The 24,979-nt window shown below is 22.4% G+C and overlaps 1 protein-coding gene across 1 annotated transcript in view; it reads left to right on the top strand.

Annotated features, from left to right (window-relative positions):
- LOC129607807 (putative uncharacterized protein DDB_G0282133) overlaps nucleotides 1–24,279 on the top strand; it is a 105,869-nt gene extending 81,590 nt beyond the window's left edge. The window contains exons 3-8 of the mRNA XM_055518988.1: nucleotides 21,871–22,247; nucleotides 22,310–22,413; nucleotides 22,488–22,935; nucleotides 23,008–23,354; nucleotides 23,421–23,549; nucleotides 23,642–24,279. Coding sequence (XP_055374963.1) covers nucleotides 21,871–22,247; nucleotides 22,310–22,413; nucleotides 22,488–22,935; nucleotides 23,008–23,354; nucleotides 23,421–23,549; nucleotides 23,642–23,785 — 1,549 coding nt within the window. The 3' untranslated portion in view covers nucleotides 23,786–24,279. The remainder of the gene's footprint in view (nucleotides 1–21,870; nucleotides 22,248–22,309; nucleotides 22,414–22,487; nucleotides 22,936–23,007; nucleotides 23,355–23,420; nucleotides 23,550–23,641) is intronic.
- The last annotated feature ends 700 nt before the right edge of the window (nucleotides 24,280–24,979 follow it).

Genomic DNA, 24,979 nt, shown 5'->3' with positions numbered 1-24,979 from the left:
TAATATAACAGAAAAAAAAATTGAGAAAAATTTATTTTTTTTTTAAATTCAAAAACTTAAATTTTTATTTTTAATTAACAGTTAACCTTGAAATAAATCTATTCTATACCTGAAGTTCATCTTAACTATACTCTGATAAGTGGATAGACCTGCCTGCGGGGAATTATTAATGTCAATAAAAATTTAGTATAGTTGATTAATTGCTCGCGGGGTGACGTGTTTACCATTTAGTATATAATATTTGAATACAGTATTGAAATGTCATTTTGAAAATATTGGAAAAAAAAATTTGTATAACACTTTACGATAAAGTTTAATTTATTAGTCACGTTTATAAATTGATAATAAATTTTTATTAAATTCTTACAATCCAATAATAATAATAATATTTTTGTGAAATATAAATGACAATAATTAATTGCATGCCGATTACTATATAGAATAACATTTATGTAAAAATAGTTTTAATGATTGTATATTGTGAATGGAATTGTGAAACTCAAGTTAAAAATTAAATACAATAATAATAATCTGTTGCAATTTATGGCCACAGAAGCGCTTACATATATGTAAAACGACATACTCGATTCAAGTCTCCTATAATAACTTCTATTTTTTTTTCAATTTTAAATTAAATTGCATTGAACAGGCTGAAAACTGTTTGTCAAATAATTTCAAACAGATTGAATTTATTCTCTCAGAGATTTTAGCCATATATTCACCATAGTTTATATTCAAATTAATTTAATTTTTAATCTCCAATAATATTTACTGTCACAATATTATTTACTCTTTTTATTTTATTTTGTTCTAATTCTATACTGTCCTACTTCCATTAAAATTAATTATTATAGGCTTAAAAGTCTCAACAATTAATAATTATCTCAATTTTGATGGCAATAGTTTTCGCTCTCAACTTTCTTTTGTCAAATTCTACAATATCCACCATAATATTTTAGAATTTAAGTTATTAGAAAAAATCCATTTAAATTACAAAATGTCCAATAATTTACGTTAAAATAGACTTGAAAGAAGAAAATATAACACTGTATGTATGCACATAAATATATTACTATAAAATACCTATATAAAATAAAAATTAATTAAATGTGAAATAATTAGCGAAAAAAATAACGTAACTAACTTGTTTACTAACCGTATTTTAATTAGAAATAATTCAGAAATAATTGCAGTATAACAGTTTCTAAATAAAAATTATGATTTCACATTCATTGAAAAATACATACGTATACGTTTTACATTCATTAACAAAAAAGCACACTTACCTGCAAAATGTTACGGGAAGATAAAAAAAAAATATTAAATCTATTGTTTATTGTCTAGATATAAAAACAATATTTTTCTCATTTATAATTGATTTAATATGAAACGAACGTGTGTATTCAGACGTAATTTATTTTTTATTCTAATTTACATATTAATTTACACATTATTAAAAAGAAATTCTGTATAATAAAAAGCTCATCGCAAAATATTTTCTAGATAAAAAGTACCTACATTGTATTGTATATAGTATATACGTCAATAGGGGAGAAATGTTCGGAAAATCCCACACTACCATTATGTGCACAATGTCGTAAGCATAGGGTGATGTATATATCATTTATTGTCATCACAATAATAATTCTTATTTTGATTCCTATGTAATAATAATGAGAGTTTATAGCAAATACTCACATATGTATGCCGCGTGTTTGTATCCACATTATATTCATAAATCATATATTAAACTCAAATTAATTTAAGAAATTCTATTTCAATAAATGTATGTATTACTAAAATCAAAATAATATTCCAACTCTAAACAACTATTACACTTTTTGTTCTCATTCTCAAATTATAAAATTTTAAAATTTCTCACCTTTAAAAAGAATAAACAATTTGTACAACAGTATAAACAGTATAACAGTACATATACTGCAAAATCCTAAAATTTTTATTATATTATTAAATTTCCCGTATAATAGCATAATAAAAATAATTCCCCTAAAATATTTATTATTAATTTCTGCATCCGCTCAAACGATAAATCTTCAAAAATAATATTATTGTTATTATACAACATCATTTATTTTATTCACCACAGTAATACAAGATTTATAACAGACTCTTGCAAAAATAAATATGTATACAAGTATAACACAATATAATAACAATGAATTGCAATTTAAAAATTATAAATAAAAATCAATATTAAATTTATTATTCCATCACACAACCTTCACCACCATCACCACCGCCCGCCCTTTAAAATAATTTAGCAGACCAATAAAGAAAATTATTTCTTTTAATTGTTTATGGTTTTGAATTCATTTTTGGACTACATACCTACATAATATGTGTGTAATTATTTACATTATTCCCGAAAAATTCAATTCAATTTTGATTAAAGTTCAATGTTGTATACATTTTTCATTTTTTACGACAACAACAATGTTAATAACAATAATAGAACAAGCAAAAAAAAAATGTAAATTAATTGTTCTTTTGTAAACAATAACAATTTCGAAATTAAAAATAAAAAACAAAAAATTACGAAAATTGAATTGTTTTTAGCGTAATTTGGAAAAATAACAGAAAACAAAATTAAATGAAAAGACCAAAACAGTTTTTTAATTAAAACAAAAATTTTCTATTCTATAATTAATGTATGTTTGTATATGTATACATCCGGGACACGTGATATTATAAAAATGAATAGATTTTGGTGAATTCTCTCTTTTTTTTTTAAATTTCATACACTATAAATTTGTGGTCACTCCAATAATCACTATGTATGATTGTGTATATGAATGTAGCTGGGGATGAAATTTTAATTATTATTGGCATAATAAACATAATATGGATAAGTGCATGTGTGTATGTAATGTATGTATGTATGTATGCGAATAATTAAAAACTCACATTATTAGCAAAAAAATGCGTTAATTTACATATACAAACGACTATGTAGTAATGTTAATGTTTGTAATAATTTGCGAGAAATTTTCAAAATGACATTGCAGTCTAACATACCTAACTGTTATACGCTTCTTATAAAAACTTTTAACGAAAACGAAATTCCCGTAATTTCTCAAAAGGGTGTATTACATTTTTAAATATAATTTAAAATTATGAATCATTTAATAAAATTTTAATTATCATTATTGTCTAAGTAGCAAAAAAAATACCTTTGTGTCTGAAATCTATTAAGGAATATCCCAAAAAATTAAATGATTCATTCGTTATGTACTTATATTGTTAACCTTTTGTTAAATAGCCACCTGGTAAAATTTTCTAAAAAAAAATTTTTATTATACAATATTAAAATTTTAGACAATTTTTTTTTGATAAGATTATCGTACAATTTTATGGTTTTTGTTTTATGACACCATATTGAACGCGTATAATGCAGAACGTCCTTGAAAAAGAAATGATTTTTTTTTTATTAAAAATTATATGAAAAATTTTTAATCAAATTCAATTGAAAATGCAATAAAACCAAATTATTATTTTTAATAAAACTTTTCCAATAAATGTTAATATACTAAGTAGCTACTTTCTTAAAAATTTAATAAGGAAATTGTAGATTTTGGGTATTTCAAAATAATTTTACTCAAAATTTACCCCTCTCCTCTCTTAATAGTAACTCTGTTATTATTTCCTATTATAACAGAGAAATTGAAAATTGTGAGAAATTTTACTCACTTTAAATTCAATAATTTTTGAGCAATATTAAATTTCTAGATGCAGAATTCTCATTTCATTTAATATTGAAATCATTTACATGTAATATTTACGTACATTTTAGAAACTACATCTGACTCTATACAGCTATATGTACATACATAACATAAATACAGTCTGTTATTAAAATAATTCTGTAAAATTTTATGATATTTATTTAATTAAAATTAAAATATTTCACTCAATTTATTATTTCAATGTTTTTACAAGTGTTTTACAATTATATACTGCATTTAGTGCTCATCCCAAAAATAGAATTAATTTATATTACAGAATTTATATTTTATACTTAATAAATATAAATTTATTGATTCTGAATAATTATAAAATTATAAAATATTGGAAAAAATCGTAATAATTTAGAATTTTAATGAAATTTATGTTTTGACGTACATAATTTTTCAGGAGTATCATTTGCATTGCAATTGCTAACACGTCAATATAAATTTTATTTACGTCATTATAATGTAAGTGAACTGAGAATCATGAACTCAAAACTACTACATACATGTATATGTACATATTACATTTTTTAAGAAAAATGAGATAATGGTAATTTTTTTCTTCAATTTGTTCATAGATGTCTCAAATAATAATTATAATACAAGCAAAATTTGGACAACGTTAAAACTAAAGGTGGCTTACATTAAAATTAAAAGCTCACATTATTACATAATAATTTTTAAAAATTTCGAAACAAAAAAAAAGCAAAAAAAAACAAAATTAGAATAAATTCAATGGCAATGACATTATTTACCTGCAATTTTTTTAAAAGTTAAAGTACTCAAAAACCAACTAAAGAGAATACTAATGACATTATTTAAGACAATACCATTAATAAAAATGACTAATATTCAAATTTTATACTCATTTTTGATATTTTCGGACTTAAAAAAGTGAGATAATAAATATAATGTATATGTAATAACGTATACCCATGTTTGTATGTATGTATATAATTTAATAAATATTCATTTTTCAATTTATCTTCTTTTTCTATTTAAATAAACTCTTATACTCGTAATCATGTATTGAATACAAAATTTGATTTAAAATAAGTAATAAACGCCAAGCTATGCTGCTGCTTTTAAAATTTTGTTTTACTAAAAAATTTAATATCGTAATAGAAAGTATAGACTATAGAAGGTAATTTTAATAATTATATAGAGTGGATCGTCTTTAGTATCTCTGAAATAAAATTGTCAGAATTAAAAAAAAAATATTCTACCGGATTGAAAAACCTGAACACGCGAATTTAAAAATGAAAAATTCCTTTTTTAAGTGAAATGGTTTTAATAGACACGCCGCGACCCAATAAAAAGTCAGAGAATGAGTACTCTTATGCCGTAGTACCGTATCCTTAGTGTTTTATATTTATAAAAGTAGAGTTTTCATTAGTATAAGAATTTTTGATTATCAAACAAAAAAAAAACTAACTCCGATTACAATTCCGAATTTTATATTTTAGTTTGGACCACTCTATTTATATAAAAACAAAAATTTAACTTTTTTGAATTAGTTTTTTGAATATAAAGCACATTTTAATTTTAATTAAGTAGTTTTCCAAAAATTTATTTATTGTTCCGATGAATCAGAATAACCATATTCGGAATAGTACCTATTCGGAAAGAATAACTTATTGTACATACTAAATTACATTTTATATTCATACATACATACATATATATATTTCGCATATGCCTTATATATATGTATATGTAGGTATACTTAACTTAAAATACTTCATTTATTGTGCACATTTATTTGAATGTTTATATATTAATATAAACATATAATAATTATTATACTTACATATTTATTTTATTAACTTTCTCATTTAACCGGTAATGAGCCATTCATTATTTAACTTTCTCTTCTTAAAAGCGTTAATAAATGGAATCAATAAAATTAATTGAATTTTTGTTACTTTTTGGTAGTTTTTTTTTTTTATTATTCTTGGAACGAATTCAAAAAAGTGGATATGTAATAAACATGTACATATATAGATGTATTCCTTAATCAATAAAGTGTAAATGCAATCAGTATACGGGTGGTGACTGGTGTTCTCCTATTATATACTTTCTAGCTTTAATTCTTAACCTAACATTTGCATTTGCTCTCTAGAATATTTCTATTGAACACATATTTACATACATATTACGCACACATATGTATATAATTCATTCCGTATTAATACGATATTGCAATATACATACATATAAAACAAATGTAGCTGGGTACATCTTATTTATTTTTAAAATAAAATTTATAGAGGCACCTTTATACTCAATAATTATTTAAATTTATTTGTTTATCTTAAAAAAAAAAGCGTAAATTCACTCTATAAATTTTGTATTTTAAATAAGTTTTTATACATTAAAGACTATTTAAAATTATTTCTTTAATTTACTTAGCATTTCTTTTGGAATTTCTGAAAAGAAAATTCATTAATGAACATTTTACATATTCAAAATAATTATTCATTGGAAAAATTCCCACGCTTTAGAAAAATCATTTATGTATATTTTTTTCAGAAATTTATTAAGTCATTATTATTTAACAATTTGATTTATTCATAATAAATGGTTGAATAATAATTAAATTTCACAAAAACTATTTTAATATTAATTACAATTACACTAGGCCAGAGAGAATGAGTGATTTCAAATCAAAAATAGTGTTGCCTTAATGTTATAATATTCAAAGTTTTCAGATATGTACCTGTACTGTAAGCTAATGAAATTTTTCAGAATCAGCCAACTCTAATTAATTAGATTGAGTCATCATTTCTGTACATCGAATCGCATTATGAATTCAAATAACGAAAATTCAATAGTACAGTTTTAAAATAATATATTTAATCTTGATGTTAAACTTACACCAGTAGTTAATTTAAGAATATCAGATAATAATTATTATTTTGGATAATGATTTAAAAAAAAAAAGGAAAGGAAAAGAACATGTTATAAATTTTAATTTTACTTTTTTTATAATTATTGTGAGCACGTAGACATTTTTATTATTATTTTTTTTTCTTTTCGAAATCATATCAAAATTGATCTTTTGCTTTCCTCTACTTCTTATAATTCTTAACGAAGTCAAATTCTAAGCAAATTAAATTTTGTTTTTTATATACTTACACTTACAACTATACAAAATAAAAATGACCCCAACGGGAAAAATTCACAGGAGAGTAATGAAAAAGGTTTTAGTGTACGTGATGAGAATTTTTTATTCTAATTTTTTTGTAGGTGCTTTGATTAAATTTGAAATTGTTGATTGATTTTAAGTTGGCGTTAAAGTTTATAAAAGTTTGATGTATAACAGTATACATACATTACGTATATACTTACACAGGATTTTTTCTCATAACTTTTAAAGCATTTAAAGTATATCGTATATCGTAAAGAATAAATTTTATATTTTAATCTCATGGTGAGAAGAAAATAAATTGCTTGCTTTTCGAATTTGAGAATAAAATAAATTAGAAGTGAGAAGGGAAATGAACTTTAAATATATATAATAATAAGTTTTAAGAGTACCTAAGTATAATGTGAAAGTTAAAATGCTATAATAATAAAGCGTGTAGGGGAATGTTACTCAATTGATAGAAAATTACTGCAATATTCATTCGAGTTTTCATTTATAAAATTTTACATATATAAATTTATAGCACAAATCTTGTTCTCACCTCTCATAAAATATGACAGGTAATATTACAAAATACACATATTATTAACGTCACTTCCATGTTCTTAGAATTTTATTATTGTTCAACATTTAAACATTTCTTAATTTTAATAATTCTCTTGAATTAATTTAATATTGTAAAATTTTAACATAATTAATATTTTTAATAGTCTTTCGTAATTATACCTCTGACTAACCTTTTATACCTATTGCACTTAATAAAATTTGTATGACCTACTGACAGAATGACTTTACTTATTATTAGTATTTACAAAAATTGTCAACAATTACTTACCTAAAATTAAGTAACAACAAATTTTCTATTTATACTCATTCATATTTGTGCATACATACATACGAGTATGTATATGCTTAACGTTTTTAAAAATTGTTTTTCCTATTTGTAAATAAGTAAAATTTTTAGTTCGAAAATAAGTACTTGATATAAATTTATACATGAACACCCGGTATTTTATCACCACTTATGTGCTACAGGCATACATACATATACGATACACCTGTACAAAATTAATCTGAATCGTATTTTATCATACTCGAATTGTAATAAGCAAACACCTGTGAAAATTTGATTTTAATCTATTGACAGATAATTGAAAAACAACATTAAAAATTTAATATTGATGTTACGCCAATTGAGTCATTCCATATACATATGTATGTAATTATTTTAAAATCGTAACTTTCATACATTGCCAACATTTTTTTTAATTCATTATAAAAATTTACTAAAAAGATAATATTATTTTTTGAAATTGATACATACCTAAACCTGATCTTCAAATACATAAAAAATTATACTCAATTAAATGAGAATTCTGTGGGCTCAGGCAGACATGCAATTATTAGTTTTGCAACTGTTTGATTGCTTATTTGTATTACATAGGTTTATATCAATCTCGCACACATGCAACTGTATCACATGCAATTGAGCAATCAAACTGTTTGTAACTTTTTACAAACTCTGAATGGAATGTTTAGTTAACGCACTCGATGTGAATTGACGCATTTATTTAGTTGCTTGAATGTGCGCTCAACGATTTTACAATGAGACAGTAATTGCAAAACTAAAAATTGCATGCCTGCTTTAGTCCTAAGATATTTTATACTAGAATAAAATACAACTTCATTAAGGACTTAATTCAAGTGCAAGTTCAATAAAATTTAAAAAACTTATGATAATAATTTATAATATTAAATTAAAGTTTTATTATTAAACAAATAAAAGATAAAATTACAAGAATTATGAATTTATTATAAATTTTTATAATTAAATATTAATAAAATAAACAATACATGTAACAGACTTGATTAAAATTTATTGAATTTGCTTACAAATAATCTTGTTTAATTTCTTAAGATATAACAATAATTACCTAGAAAATATTTATCAAAATTTTATCCAATTATATAAAATGGCACTTCTAACTATAAACTTAGTATGATAGTCTAATTCCTAAGATAAAAAATCAATAAAGAACATTAAAAATATTATGATGCAATCGATTGATTTCTATTCATTATCAATTCTATGGTATTATCATTGTTGTGTCACTTTATACACTAGCTTAGCTTATAACAGTAAAACTTCAACATAACGAACAATTTATGTAAATTCAAAAACTTTATGCGTAACGTAAATAAATTCGACAATTGAGAAAATTTAATTGCAAATTTACTGATGGCATAATAATTGTTCATTAAATAATAGAGAAAACTGTTATACGGATAGTGTATTAGTCAGATTTTATAGGAAAATATAAGTGCAATTAAATTAAATGGAAATTCGTTTAAATTTTGTATACCTTACGGATTTAAAATAAAAATTTTTCCTATTAAATTGTTTTGAAATTTCTTTGTAATCAAATTCTAATAGAACAAATTAATTTATTGAAAATCTTTTATATTTTGAAATTTTATTATCAATATCTACATACAATGTATGAATATATTATATAATTAAATCTGTATAACAATATATGTATGTACATTTTAGAATATTTACATTAAAACTATGTATGTATGTAGATTTATATACAAAGTTTTTATCAAACAATTTTATTTGTTTGTATAATTAAAATTTAAATGTTTCTTTTGAAAATCATTCCTTATCTTCTATAATTTATATACATATATTAAATAAATAAAATAAAGAGCAAACGATGTACCTACATAAATGTTTATTTTATTCATTAGAATTAAATATACATACATAGTTCTACATATCTATGTACATATTCATGTATGTATACTTATGTACATACTTAATGTTAATATTATAAAATCATATTACTTGTTATACATAATAAGCATACGATTATTAAGCAAATATACGTAAGTATATGAATTCGATTTAAAACATCTGAATTAATATTTTGATTAAAAAAGGTGTGTTAATAAGATTATTCCAAAATTAATCCTTGAACTATATGATATATGCATATATTTTATATATACATATATATGAATTATACACAGTAAGCCCAAAATTTTATTAAGTTGAATTTATACATACTTACTTAATTTGAACTGTATAGTTATTGTCATACAAATACATAGTGTTACGGTATAGTGTTACGATAATAAAAAAAACACTTTAATAATCGAATAAGAACTACTGCCATAATTATAAATCATAGCAGTAGTACATATTATTTACAATATTATTATTATTGTTGTTATATAACTTGTTCTGTTATACATAAGTATAACATTTGCAGATAATATGATCAAAGTACAAAAAAATACTTACCTGTTCAAACTATAAAAAACTTTCTTATATACTTATACTGTCATTATACACATAAGTTGATTTTAATTGTCTAATCAGGTTAAAAAGTGATTTTGTAACTCTAATAATTTTTAAAAATTTTAATATTTATTTAATAATTTAATTCTTCTGCATCTTCTAAATAATTCGAAATTTAAAATTTATAATCTATAGAAAAAACTTGTGTCTATAAACCTGAAAAAATCAAAAAAAAAAAAGAAAGCTTGCTTCTAATCAAAAGCCAATAAAATATTGCTGAAAAAAACCAAAAACAAAAAGACCACAAATTTAATTAATATTTGTCTGTGGTTGTGCTCTACGTATCTCTACTGTATCACTACAATATTTTATTTAGAACAAACAACCCTGATCTACGTAAACTTTTTCTGTTGCTGTTTCTATCTTTCTTTGCTCGTATGCATTATCTCTTTCTCTACACTAGCACAACAGCACAATAGCACAGCAGTAACAGCTGCAAAGATCAAATCAGAAAATTCAATGGAATTGAAGCAAAATTATATACCTAATAATTATATTACAATATTACATATATAAATATAAGTTCTTTCAACTCATACATTAACAATAAAATAACAAATGCTTATACATACAAACATATAAATTATTGTTATTAATTATATGCATATGAACGTGATGTCTACTCTATACCATATTATATAAACAACACTATTTAGTGTACATAATAATGTATGTATGTTAAATTTCAAATTGCAAATATTATAAATAAACAACGTAACATGTAGAAATATTATAAATGTACATATGTGTGTATGTTCTTTAAGAAAAACATGTTTTCTTGTTTCCCCCATTTATGATCTTCACTCAAAGAACTTTCATTTTTGTTTTAACGCTTATAATATTCTTAAATAAAGTATAATATTTTATAATGGATTACAATTTTGGAATAATTCCTTAGTATCGTCTAGATTGCAATGTAACATGATTAAATTGTAAAACAGATCTCTCGATTTCTATAGCTCTTTTTCATTGTCGAAATCAGAATAATTTAATTACTTAATTATTTAAGATCAGTGAGATGTAGGCCGAATCAAATATGTATTATTTATGTAACACTCTTTTAATTTATGTAACAAAATTTTCAATCAAATCTCTCAATTTCTGACAGTAAATCTGTTCAGTAAAGTCATTTTAATTATTTGCTGCCGGATTCTTATCGCATATGTAAACAGTATTACCATTTGTAAAATTTGACTGGATTTGAATAATAAAATTCAAAATTTTAGAGAAGTGATAATAAAAATGAAATATTTACTAATTTTTCACTGATTTCTAATTTGACGTAAGAGTGAAATTATATCAGAACTAGCTAGTATTTTTTGACGAAAATCAAAAATGTTTAAAGTTTATATAATTTTGTCATAAGTAATAGTTGATCGCATTAAAACTTTACCCTTCAAGGAACACCCAACCACAATTAAACTGTATTAAATAAAAGAAAATTTTTACAACTTTTAAGCTTTCAATCTTTATCAAGAAATGATCCGCTTAATCCTATAGAAGTTAAAAGTAAACTTTTGAATTTTTGTTATATTTTTTTATTTTCTTTTCAACATTCATATTATTACCTCACCTCTAAACTTTTATACAAAACGTTGTATATACGACAAAATATAATACTTAGTATTGGAGTATAAAATATTTTTTTTTGTGTATGGTATGAGTACCTATAATATTTTAAAATTTAAGTTTTCAGTATTGAATAGCTCAGCTGTTTGTTAAGTTGAAGTTTTTTTTTTTAAATAAATAATGGAAGAATTAAAAAATTATGTATAATTGTGATTTTATATAATTTTATTAAGAATAAAATTAATCAAATATAGAATCCCATATTTAAATTAATAAAAAATATTAAATATTCCATAATATTAAAATTCAATATTCAGTATAACAGTTTTATCAGATTTTTTACTATTAGAATTAAGAAAGATACAAATTTAGATTTTTATATATTTAAAATCTTCCATATGAACATTCAGCTGAGCTTTTAATCTCTTGATAAAAAAAAAAAAAGAAAATAAATTGCTGTGCGGTGAGAACGGAACGGGTGTAAACGGGTGCATTTAAAGTTTTGTTAAAAAATATTGCCTAATATTTCCTAAAAAAATTGCTGCATTTTAATTTTACATTTTATTTCTGACAAATTTCAATATTGTATACAAGGGGGAAAAAAAGCATTTAAATAAGGTCAAATTGAGTGAAATTGTTAAATAATGAAAAAATAAAGTAAATTTAAATTAAAATTACAAAATATGTCAAAAATATTTACGCAATAGTTATAATAATGACTTAGCAATTTAATTTTAAAAATTGAAAGAAACAAAAAAAAAAAACAAGAAGAAGAAAAATTGACGTTTACAAAATGAAGTGATCGTTGTTTCACAAGAAACTTTTTTTTTTTGCCCATTCAACCAGTTCCATAATAAAATTTTTTGTTATTGTTGCACAGTGCCGTTTTTTCTTTGTTTACTTTCGTGTGTACAAAAAGAAAAAAACAAGAAAAAGAAGAAACTAAAAACTACAAACATAAAATTTTTTTGAGTGTTTTTTTTTATGGTATTAAAATTATTTTATTAGCAAAAATTTTTGAGTTGAAAATTACTTTTGAGTGTAATTTCGTTTGCAAATTTTTTAATGTGGCAATATTAATTGAGCTATAAAATATTAAATTAAATTTTCACTCAAAAATTTTACTATAACAATTTTGTGTATATATTTTTATTATTTTATTATACGCGTTCATAGCTATATACGGTCACATAAATATACAGTTATATTGAAATAAAAAATCACTGTTGAAAAAATATATGTTGCTATGTGTATGTCGCATACAAATATGCATATAAAAATATTCTATTATGTTTTTTAAGTTTAAATAAAAATTTTGAGGTTATGTTATGGGTCATCAACGTGTTTGTTTTGTTTACATTTACATATGCAAATAATAATAATTATTATAAATTATAACACAGTTACATACATACATGCATATACATATGTATATAAATATAATGCATTTTGTTTATGTAAAAAGTTAATTTTATTATAATAATAAAAGATTTTAAAAATATTAATGAATAAATAAGAACTACTGAACTTTAAAAATTAAAAAAGTAGTAAATTAGAAAAATATGAAAAGAATTAAGAAAAAGGTTCCAATATTTGCATTTTATTAGAAATTAAAATAATTATATACATACATACATATGTAGGTTTCACCTACATAAAAATGAAAAAATAATTTTCTGTGCCCATGTGTAATAATGTTTTTAATAATAATACCTATTTAAAATTTTAAAAGAGAAGTATGTATGCAGAAAAGTCATAAATTGTTTCTTTATAAAATAAATTTTATAAATTAAATTTTAAATAAAATGAAAAAAGCCTTAATGAAGAAACTACTAGGTACCTTAATTCTTAATTGTTTGTATAGGAATAATTTTCATTTGCATCGAATATTATTGCAATTATAATTAGTAACTTGAAATACTTTGTGAAGAGGAAATCCATAAGGCCTACTTTAGTCTTTGACAAATAAAAATATTTAAACTTCAAGAAACAATTGAACAAACAAAAAACATTCGATTGAATTGAATGAGGATCACAATCGCTAATAAATTCCGATAAATTCGATAAAATTCTTATTAAACAACAAAAAAAACAACATATGTATACTTAAATGTTAAATAAGAAAATACCGGTTTAGCAACGTTCAATTTGCTTACTATATGTATAATGCAATCAAATTTAAAATAAATAAACTTTGTTATAAAAAGAATGGTCAAATTCAAAAATGTTAAATTTTATGTTTATTTATTAGGTATTTATTATGAAATCAACAATTCCTTGCAATTTTTTTACATTAAGTTGATTTTTCATTTAAATTTGATTCTAATTTTAATATTATTTTCGAATTCAAGTTAATTTAAATACTTATGTATATTGACCGTGAGTTAATATATTTACACTATGGTGTGTTTACTATTACATTAAAAGATTCTTCTCCAAAATAAATTTGAATGCATTTTGGAATTAGCTGGCTGTCAATCTCACGATTATTGTGAGCTTTATTATAAATATGTGTACAATATGCTATAATATAACAGTGTAATTTGAATAAACATACACTTTGCTGTTACTGTTCATGTCTGTACAGTTTTTTGGCTAGATTACCAAGGTATTAAAAAATTCACATATGTACATACATATGCTAAATTAATATATTAGAAGAAAAACACGTAACAGATGATAATTTTTTTTTACTTTTTCTCAAAACAGCAATAATACCATGGAAAACACAAAATTAATCATTTTTCAATTTCAAATGAAAATATACTTACCTTCTTTATTTGTTATAACATAACCATGATATAAAATTTTAGATGATTCTTAGAATTTAATACTTACACCTTTTAGAATTATGATAATTTGTTTTATTGAATTATTATGAAAGTTCAAAATTTTATTTACCTGAATTTTTAATATGTGCACATGTATATGTTTTTCTATATCACGTATTTATTTACATGGACAAACCTAAAATTTATTATTGTTTAAGATATTTAATATTAAATATATTCGATTAGTTTGATAAGTAAATTTAAACATTCATATTGCATATGGGCATTGAATAACTGAGTAGGTATACAAAATTAACAATGTTATTCTATTATCAATTTTATATTATATACCTAACCAGGTATATGCAAACTTTAAAAGTATAACGAGCCGAATTCAAAATTAGAAAAATTAGATGGACTGTAGTTAAGAAATTTAAATAATTGACAGCAAAATTCAAATTCAATAGTAGTTCCATTACAATTTTAGAAACGCTCTAAATGTAGATAACTATACTGAAAAATATTTCAAATTTTGTTAATAAAGAGTAATGTTAATTTTCAAATTTGGCATTCTTATCATTTTTAATTTATTTTTAATAATGTCTTCAAAAGCAAATCCACTTAAATATCAAAACTGTTAAGTTTTATTAAGAAAGCAGCTCCTCATTCGTTCGGCAGTTTTGAGCTTCTCTATTCAAATCAATCGAACAAATGTTCATTTTGCTAAGTTTAAAAAATTTTACACAAACTCTTAGCGCATGCAGTTCTACCCATAAGAGCTGCATTTTCAGGAAAATCCCTTCAGAAAAAAGAAACCGGCATTTTCAAAGAAGAATCCATTATATTTAAAAATTTATTTTAGTTCTAGTCACTAGTGGGCCAGATTAAGTGATTTTAAAAAAAAATTTTCACCGAGCCGGTTTAAATAATTGTTATGCGTTATGCACAAATGTACCTACCTGTTATACACACAATATGTTTACGTACATATGTATAATAAATAACGTATTATTGTACATAATCACTATTTTTGTGACGTTTTTAATACCTATAAACACACTATATTATATACATGTAGGTTTGCACATACTTTCTTAGTTTATTATTTTTATGATTATATTATGATTAATTCTTATCAGTTAAATAAAATAAATTTTGTATATGTATATATACATAAAATGTTAGTATATCGTATTGAAATATATGAAGCAATGAATTTAATCAAAAAAAAAAAAATTAATTTTAATGTCAAATAGAAAATAAGTTCAGTAGTATAGGGTACGTGTTCGGTTGCACTCAGTCAGAGAAATAACAAAGAAAAAAAATATATAAAAGTTCAAAATTTCGAAGTTTTTTTTTTCGAAATTATTTTTAATATCGTAAATGATCTTCATATTATAATTTAATTTAATTTAATTTTTTTTTTCTAATTTAATAATAAAAATAAAATAAAAAAAAAAAATTATTTTTAATGTGTACTGTGATTTTTTCAAAAGAGAAAGATTGTGTTGAATTTATATTTGATAGTGTAGAAGAGGAAATAATGACTACAACAGTAACAACACAAGATGCTTTAAATAGCGCTTATAATATTGTTAAAAATTATTATGCTGGTTTTAAATCAGTAACAGTTTTAAATCGTTCAAATTCAATGCAAGATGAGACTAGCAGTGCAGAAAGTTCTGATGAGTAAGAATTTATTTTGTTTTTTTTATTTTTATTTTGTTCATTATTATAAAATTTGTTTTGTCCAATAAATTAAGCAGATTTTTGTTATTCTTAATTTGAATTTAAAAAATAGAATTTTATTGTGAGAATATTTTGTCTGAATTGAAATATGTAAGTGGGTACTTACTTGAAATTCATTTCACTTATTTTGCAACCCGGAAACCCCAATAAATTATTATTACAATTGTTGTATAATTGTGTTGATATTATTTTCATTTGTATAGGTTCTATTTATATAATATAAAAATACATATAATATTATGTGGATGTAGTTGTGTTGTTTGTTATTTAATTGTGCTATGCTTTTCAATAGTATGATTTATGGGAAAATGATAACGTTTGGAAAATTATTTTTTGTTATCACTCAAATTATTTTCTATATATACACACTTATATATGTGTGTATACATATTTAATTTGAAAACAACAAGTAAAATTTTATATTAAATTGGAGACAAAAAATGAAATTTAATTTTGTAAACAATATTAAGTACTGAGAGGGTAAGAAAAAAAGTAAACATTATTTTAAGTGAATGTAAACAAAAGACTCCTAGCCGTGGTAACAATTTGAAAATGCATACAATATATTAAATAAAATAATGTATGTATGTATATTAAAAATCGGACAAATGCCGTGGATCGAAAATTATCTAGAATTCATTTAAATCTTACCGTTCTCAACAGAAATATGCTCAAATTAACGTTGCTTGATATAATATATTGACGAACAAAAAGGATGTTAGTATAAGGCTGTTTTATTTAAACATTTTACAGTTACAACTTAAAAATTATATTCTAGTATTCAGAATAGGTCCCTGAATTGAATCGAAATTATGAGTATTCTACCACTCAATATAATTCACTACCGGATTTCGCGCTTATTGATTATATGAAACTCATTCTGCCCCGGCATTCATTAAGATTATTTTTATGATGTCTTCTTATTTTATTTAAAAATTAATAATATATCAAAATAATTAGATACAACTTCTGTTATTTCAAATTTTTATTAATGGAATTGTTGTAAAAAATATTTATTAATAAATAATTTAAGTAGTTATTTAGGTAGGTACTTGGGTACTTAGGTAGTACTTAATTAAAACTCTCTTTAGTAACAGAATTATAAAACCTATAATTAGTAACTGATAAATTTTTATTTTGTAAATGTACTTAAAATTAAAACAATAACGTTGTTGTTCTAAATCTAATCAAAATCTCGAGTACAAAAAATTACTATTTACTTACTTATGAATATACAAGTATATGTACATTATATGTGAATTGTACATATAAGAATAATGTGTGTATATATATTTGCTTTAATTTGAAATCTCTTTGTTATAAATATATATAAGTACATATAATTTAGTATGAGAACTGATTAAAAAATAATAAATTATTATTTTTTTTCCGCTATAATCTGTATTCTTTTATTTTTAGATTTATTTAACCTAATTCATTGTTTGAGTATTTAACGCAATTATTCTGAGATATTTACAAAAAAAAATTTACAAATAATTGTTCAATAATATTGTTGCTAATGCACTAAGATGCTGATGCGTAGTGAAATCAATAGACCAAAAACTGGGATTCTCATTTTAATAATGAAGAATCAGTCAAACTATAACGTTAATATTTGCAGTGCCGGCTCAAAGTACTTAATATATATACTATAATCAAAATTGCTAATACGAAAATATTACATATAAAATAAGTATTTCGAAAATATGTTCCGTATTTCGAAAATACATATCAGTTTTTTCGAATTTACCAGTAGGTATAATTATTTCGGAAATATTTTTTGAGTTAGCATTAAAATTGGAAGATTTAAGAAAATTAATACTTAACTAAATAAATTTTTTCATAAAATCTTGAACTGAAAACTAATTCGAATTTTTCGAATCAGGAATTTATTAGAATACTTAATTCTAATTCATTTTAATTAATATTTTTTGTAATATAAAGGTCAAATTCTACAACAGTTTGATTTTTTTTGTCTATAGGTAAATTTCGAAATTAATTAATTTTCTGTACAATGCTTCAGAAACTTAATTTGATTTATTAAAAAAAAAACAAAAAGCCGGTTTAGAAAAAGCTTGTTTTCTCAGTTTTCGATTAATAAAAAAACAAAAACAGAAACATAAAAATTATTATTTCTGTTCTAATTAATTAATCGAAAAAGAACACATCACAATAGGTAAAATTCATATATATATATATGTAAATATGTAAGTGACCAAAAATATAATTACTAATAATATGTAAGTAGGTATAGTAGAACATTTTCTATATGCTTACTTATATTATAAATTTCGATATTTTATTTTTAGATTAAATTTTGATTATTTTGCAGATAAAATGTTTTTTTTTTTTTGTAAACGCGCGTCTGAAATAATTTTTATTAAAATATACAAGAATATTTTATATTTTTAGTTACATATTTTTATAAGTGTTATACATAAGCATATATTTGTATGTATATAGAAGTTTATATCATTATTATTGGCATGCTTATATGTAATCAAAAATATTACATAGTTATAAGCATACGAGTAGCTATCTAAATATTAAATATGAAGAATTTTTTATCAGAACCAGTTAGTTTACTTTTAGTCTCAACAACATGCTTATATACATAGATATTTACTTATATTTACAAAAACTTAATGATTTTAGAATTTATTTCTAATATAAAAATTATTGTATTTTAATTTATAATCCGAATTTTTTTTTTTAAATTTCTTAAATGATATGTGAAATTGGGAGGGTCTAAAGTATACAAATTTGCAATTTTGTGGAATTTTTCTAAAATTTTAAATTTTTAATTGATTTTTTGTTGGTAAATTTTGATTAATATTTGAAATTGAGGGAAAATTTTTAAAATTTTTATTGAGTTATGAGTAAGCCGATACTTAAAGGTAGTTTGAAAACGTATTCATTCCTATTTTTCGAACATAACCGGATTACATATCAAAAGTGCTTTCAACTCTATACTCAATAAGAACACAAAAAATTTTTATTTTCAATAAGTAATATTAAAAAATGCTATTGCAGAAATTTTCTAATACAAAGCCTTATTCTTATTTCTGTATTTCTTATTGAATAAGTTTCTGAAATATAAAGAAAATTCTTAAAAAAAAATTTTAGAATTTTAATCGTTTAATTTTGTTTGGACTCTTACTAACACAAATATTATTTAAATTATTAATTTTAATTCTAAAATTTTAAAAATTTTCTTATATTTTTATATTCACCTATAGAATTGAATTTTAATCATATTTGATTTATTATATTAGACTTTATCAGCTTATTTTATTACACTATTTACGCAATTTAGCAAAAAATTTATAAACAAAGTAAAAATTATTTTTATTTTTTAAATAAAATTTCGTAATAATTTCGCAGTTTCTTTTTTGATTATTTGTAGTAAAAGTTAAGAAAGGTTAAGGCGTAATACAAATTACTTTATAAGTAGTTTTTTAATGCGATACTTTCATTGATAATGCTAAAAATTTAATCTTTTTTTTTAAATATGTATTTAATAGTAGAGTGACTTCAAAATTGCATTTAAGCTGCATTAATACACCAGCCTATGATTTGTATATTTGCAGAATTGCGTATAGCAATACAAGATTATACTATAATTTTCAAGTTGTGTTTATTTACTGAATATAGGAGCAATATTTTAATGTTTACTCATAAAAAATAAGTAAATACCGTATTCTTGTAATATACCGTATATGTATATCGTATTCTTGCAATTTAAATTCGAATACCTATAATTCAGTCAATATTTTTAGGAGAAAAAAAATTAAGGGGTTTCAGCAAGTTATTTAGCAAAACCAAATTAGTGATTTATCTTTAAATATTTTTGATAAGTATACCGTGTATTTTTATTTAACAAAGTAGAACAAATTTTAAGCAATAGATGGAAATAGACATTATGCCTTGTAAGTAGAATTTCAACAATATTTTTTAATATTTAATTTGAATACACAAACTTTTATTGATTTCTTATCAATTTTCGACTATTAGCAACAGCGATAATTATCATAATTTTTGAATAAAGGTTATGAAATTTGATTTTTTTATATAGCAATTTTTTTTTATATAGCACCCATTCCTCTCATTCTTTCTTTCTTTCATATTAAAATTATCACCCATTTATAGAGATAAGGCGCGTGTGTGCGTTGTGTATATTAAAACGTAAACAAAAAAAATTTTTCTTTATTATTTTTTTGTATTTTTATTACCATTTGTTTTTTTTTTCTATAATAAAAGCATGGAGGAGCGCTCATAACAAAATTTATAAAAGTTTTAGGAAACACCTGTTCAAACACAACATTATATCTGTTGTACATTTGTAACAATATAGAAAAAAAACATAGAGTTGATTTTTTGTTGCATTGTCTGGGCAATAAAAAATTGAGATTTATTTGTGACATTTAACAAAAAAATACCTTAACAATAAAAATAATATGAACGGACATTTTTGCACAAATTACCAATTTCTCATAAAAAAATTTACATAGAAAAGAAGTGAAAAACAATGCACAACAGCCTTGGTTGATTTAAAAATGACTCAGAAATTGCTAACAGAATGCAATATGTTTTGTATATGAAAATTAAATCTAAGAAAAACTGTTTGCGTTTATGATTGTGTGTATGAATATGTTTGTTTTTAATCTAATTATTAGTCATTGATTTAGTAGAGAGTGTAAAACCAAAGATAAGCCATTTATATCGAATATTATTTCAAATACGCCACAATTGTATCATATAAATTTGGAACGATAAATAAGAGTTCACAAGTCCAGTTAATTTTGATATGATTCAATTTTCTTTTTAATATTGCTTATGTTTATTATTTCACAAGTATTATAAAATATTTAGAATTTTGCGAAATATTATTGGAAAATTTTAGTGATGATTTTGTAAATGATTGGCTGTAATTGAATGGGTTTTTGATTGTGAAATTTTTTTTTACACTTCAATTTAATTCACTATATTCATACATTTATTCCAATATTGTAAAAAATGAAGGACGCAACACAGCATGCGATATGCATATAAGCAAACCGGTCTGATTGTAACATTAAAAACTGTTAGAATACTCGAGTATTAAGACCGTAATGTACTGGCCCCCGATTTATAATGCATTCTTAAATTATACTGCTTTTAAAATTTTGAACAGAGCTTCAAAATTGTTAATACGCCTTGATTGAAAATATGTTAGGGCAATAAAAAGTTTATACAAGTTAAAAAAAATTAAAATGAACTAAAGGTCAGGTTTAAATTTCTCAATTACGTTATAATTAAAATAATTTCTTATTTAGTTTTTTATACAAGGGATACCACAGGTTGTCCACTCAATACATGCTATTCAAAATATACTGATAAATAAATTACTAGATAGGCTGTCATTAGCTACTAGATAGGCTTAGTTGTGATAAAAATTAAAAGAAAATAATAAAAAAAAATTTAATTTTTTATTGCATCTAATTAATTTCTTTTCCAAACTTCTCTTTTTAATTATAGATTCCAAAGGCAATTATCATCTTCACCAATTATTGCATCATCATCTGAAATAAGTAGACAGATAACAGTAATCACGCCGACATCATCAACATCAGGCAGTGGAAGTGGACAACAACAAACACAATCAACACAAAATTATCAACAGCAACAGAGTCAAGAGAGATCAGGACGAAGCATTAGTCCACATCCAATAAAATCACAATCAACATCATCTGTATTAAGTGTTATAAACGATACGAAAAGTAATACTAGCGTGACAACATCTAAAAATGAGATTCCAGAAAAGGAAAAGAAGAGAAAAGAACTTAGCAGTTCAAGAAAGAAAAAATTTCACCGACATTTTCAACAAGTTTCTAAAGATGAAAGAATTCTCAATTGTAAGCAATTTAATTTTATTACTATACATGTCACACTATTTAATATATTTTTTATTTAATAGATTTTTCATGTGCGCTAGTCAGTGATATTTTGCTTCAAGGACATTTATATATTACAGAAAATTATTTTGCATTTTATTCAAATGTTTTCGGTTTTGTAACTAAGGTAGGCTTTTAAAATAAAAATTAAAAAAAAAAAAACAATAATTCCTTAATAATTTGTGTTATTTCCTTTTTTAGTTGCTCATTCCAACATCATCTGTTATGAAAATTTCAAAAGAAAAAACAGCTAAAATTATACCAAATGCTGTTGGTGTTACAACATATGATGAACGTCATGTTTTTGGTAGTTTTATGAGTCGTGAAGCTGCATATAGATTAATGTGTAGTGTATGCCCACCATTAGAAGCAGCTGAAAATATAATTATAAGTCCAAAAGTTCCTGATGCTGAAATATGTGAAGAATATTCTGTTGAAGATGATTCAAGTTGTTCAATTAGTGGTAATGAAAGTCCAGCATTATTAAAAGCTGGTGATAGCGGTGGTAATTGTGGTAATACAACAACAGCTTCATCTGATGCTAGTCATACATTAAGACATCGTCCAATATCAGCTTCAACAAATAATGTTACATTAAATGATACAAGAACTGATAGTGATCTATTAAATATTGATAATGGTGGAGAAAGTAATTATTAACTTAATTAGATTTATTAATATTTTATTTATTTTTTTTTTTTTTGTTTTTATTATTTTTTAGATAAAATTCAATTAATAATAGGTGCTGGCACTCCAATTAAAGTATTAAAACCAAATCAATCACTTCCAATTATGACAGCAGCAACATCAACATCAATCGGATATCCTTTAACACCAGAAAAATCTGTATCATCAACATCATGTTCAGGCGGTTCATCATTCAGAAATGTTAAAGATAAATTAATTAGCTTAATACATTTCAAATTTCCAACAGAAGTGCATGTTGTTTATATAGGAATATTTTTAGCTGTTATGTTAACAATATTTTCGTTATTCCTTATGTTTAGGATATTAGATATTGAGGCCAAAGCTAGTTATAGATCAACAATAGATATAAGTAATAAATGGGTAAGTTATTTAAAAAAAACTCATAAAAGTAATTTAAGTTAAAATTTATTTTTATATTTTTTATAGTCTTCAAGTGATGATGATAATAATGATAATATTTATGCAGAAGCACTTAAATGGCAAAAAGAATTACAAGTAAAAAGCACTGAAGAAGCTCAAAGTATTCTTAGTAACAATTTAGAGCTAATTGCACGTGTAAGTATAAATTTTTTTTTTAAAATTTTAAGATAAATTTAAATATTTGTTCCAAAATTTTACTACAATAATTTTTTTTATTTAATTTTTAGGTCCGAAAAAGTTTGAAAGCTCTCTCAATGTTAATTAACGATCGTCATACATCATCATCATCACCATCACCACCAGGATTTTCAAATATGGGTTATGATACTACTAATGATGAATCAATTGATGATCATATTGCCTCATCATAAATTTTCTTTTTCTCATCTCTTATTTCAAGTATAGTGTAATAATTTAGAAAAGATGAAGAGGAAAAAATTCATCGGCATGTTACATAAAATATGTATATGTAGATGTCAGTTATAATTGAAACATTGGCATAATATTAAATACAAAAAATACAAATTTTTTAAAAAAATTTTAAACCAATGTTTTAAACTGATAGCAAGTAACAAAGAAAATAATTTATTGAAAGTTTTGAATTCAATAGAATTATTATGAAAGTCTAATATACAATTAAATATTTAAAATAAAAATAGAAAATTTTTAGATATAAAAATGAGGAAAAGAAATTAATTTGTTGAAGAAAAAAAAAAAAGATGAAAACATCAAATGAAAAATGTCCAGAAATTTTTTTTTGCTATTGGAGTGATAAAAATTATAAAGAGCTATTAAGGCTAATAAATGAAGAAAAAATTTACAGTCAGAAAACAAAATAACAAAATTTTCTTAAAAAAAATACAATTAAAATTTTGTTATTTTGTTTTATAATTATTAATTAATTTATTTAATTAAATTAATAAATTAATTATATAAATGAATGTAGAAGAAAAAGAAAAAACAAAACAGACTGAAAGGCTTGCAATTTAAAATGTTAAACTTGTAGTTTTTTTTTTTTGTAGTCTAAAATCAATAATATATATTTAGGTACTTTGATTTTTTAAAGTTATTTATAAATATATAAAATTTTGGTTAAATTTTAAGTTTTCATTAATTTATTTAATAATATAATTGTTTTTATTAAAGAAATTACAAAAAGAAAAAGTAAAATATGTTTTGTAAAAATTTCATTTTTAATGTGATTGTACAAAATTAAAGAAATGTCGATAAATTTGAATGTTTTTGAATGAAAATAATTTGATAATTGTAATTTAAATTGTTTTATGAGGTTGTTTATGGTGTTGTATGAGAATACTTTTGTGTTTTATAAAAAAAAAAAAAAAACAAAATTATAAATAAATGAATAATCGTGTGAAAATTAAAAAAAAATGTAATAATAAATTTTACAAATTTTATAAAACTCATATAACAACTTACTTAAATATATTCTATGTCTATAAACTACATAATTTTTAATAAATATAATTTAAAGTAATCAAAAACAAAATTATAAATATTAAATTGCAATTTAATTATGTAGATCAATTTAAAAATGATGCAATTTA

This window comes from Condylostylus longicornis, unplaced genomic scaffold (genome assembly GCF_029603195.1).
Source record: "Condylostylus longicornis isolate FDR11 unplaced genomic scaffold, ASM2960319v2 ptg000028l, whole genome shotgun sequence".
NCBI classification, from domain to species: domain Eukaryota; kingdom Metazoa; phylum Arthropoda; class Insecta; order Diptera; family Dolichopodidae; genus Condylostylus; species Condylostylus longicornis.
This window is presented reverse-complemented; position numbering and strand designations above follow the sequence as displayed.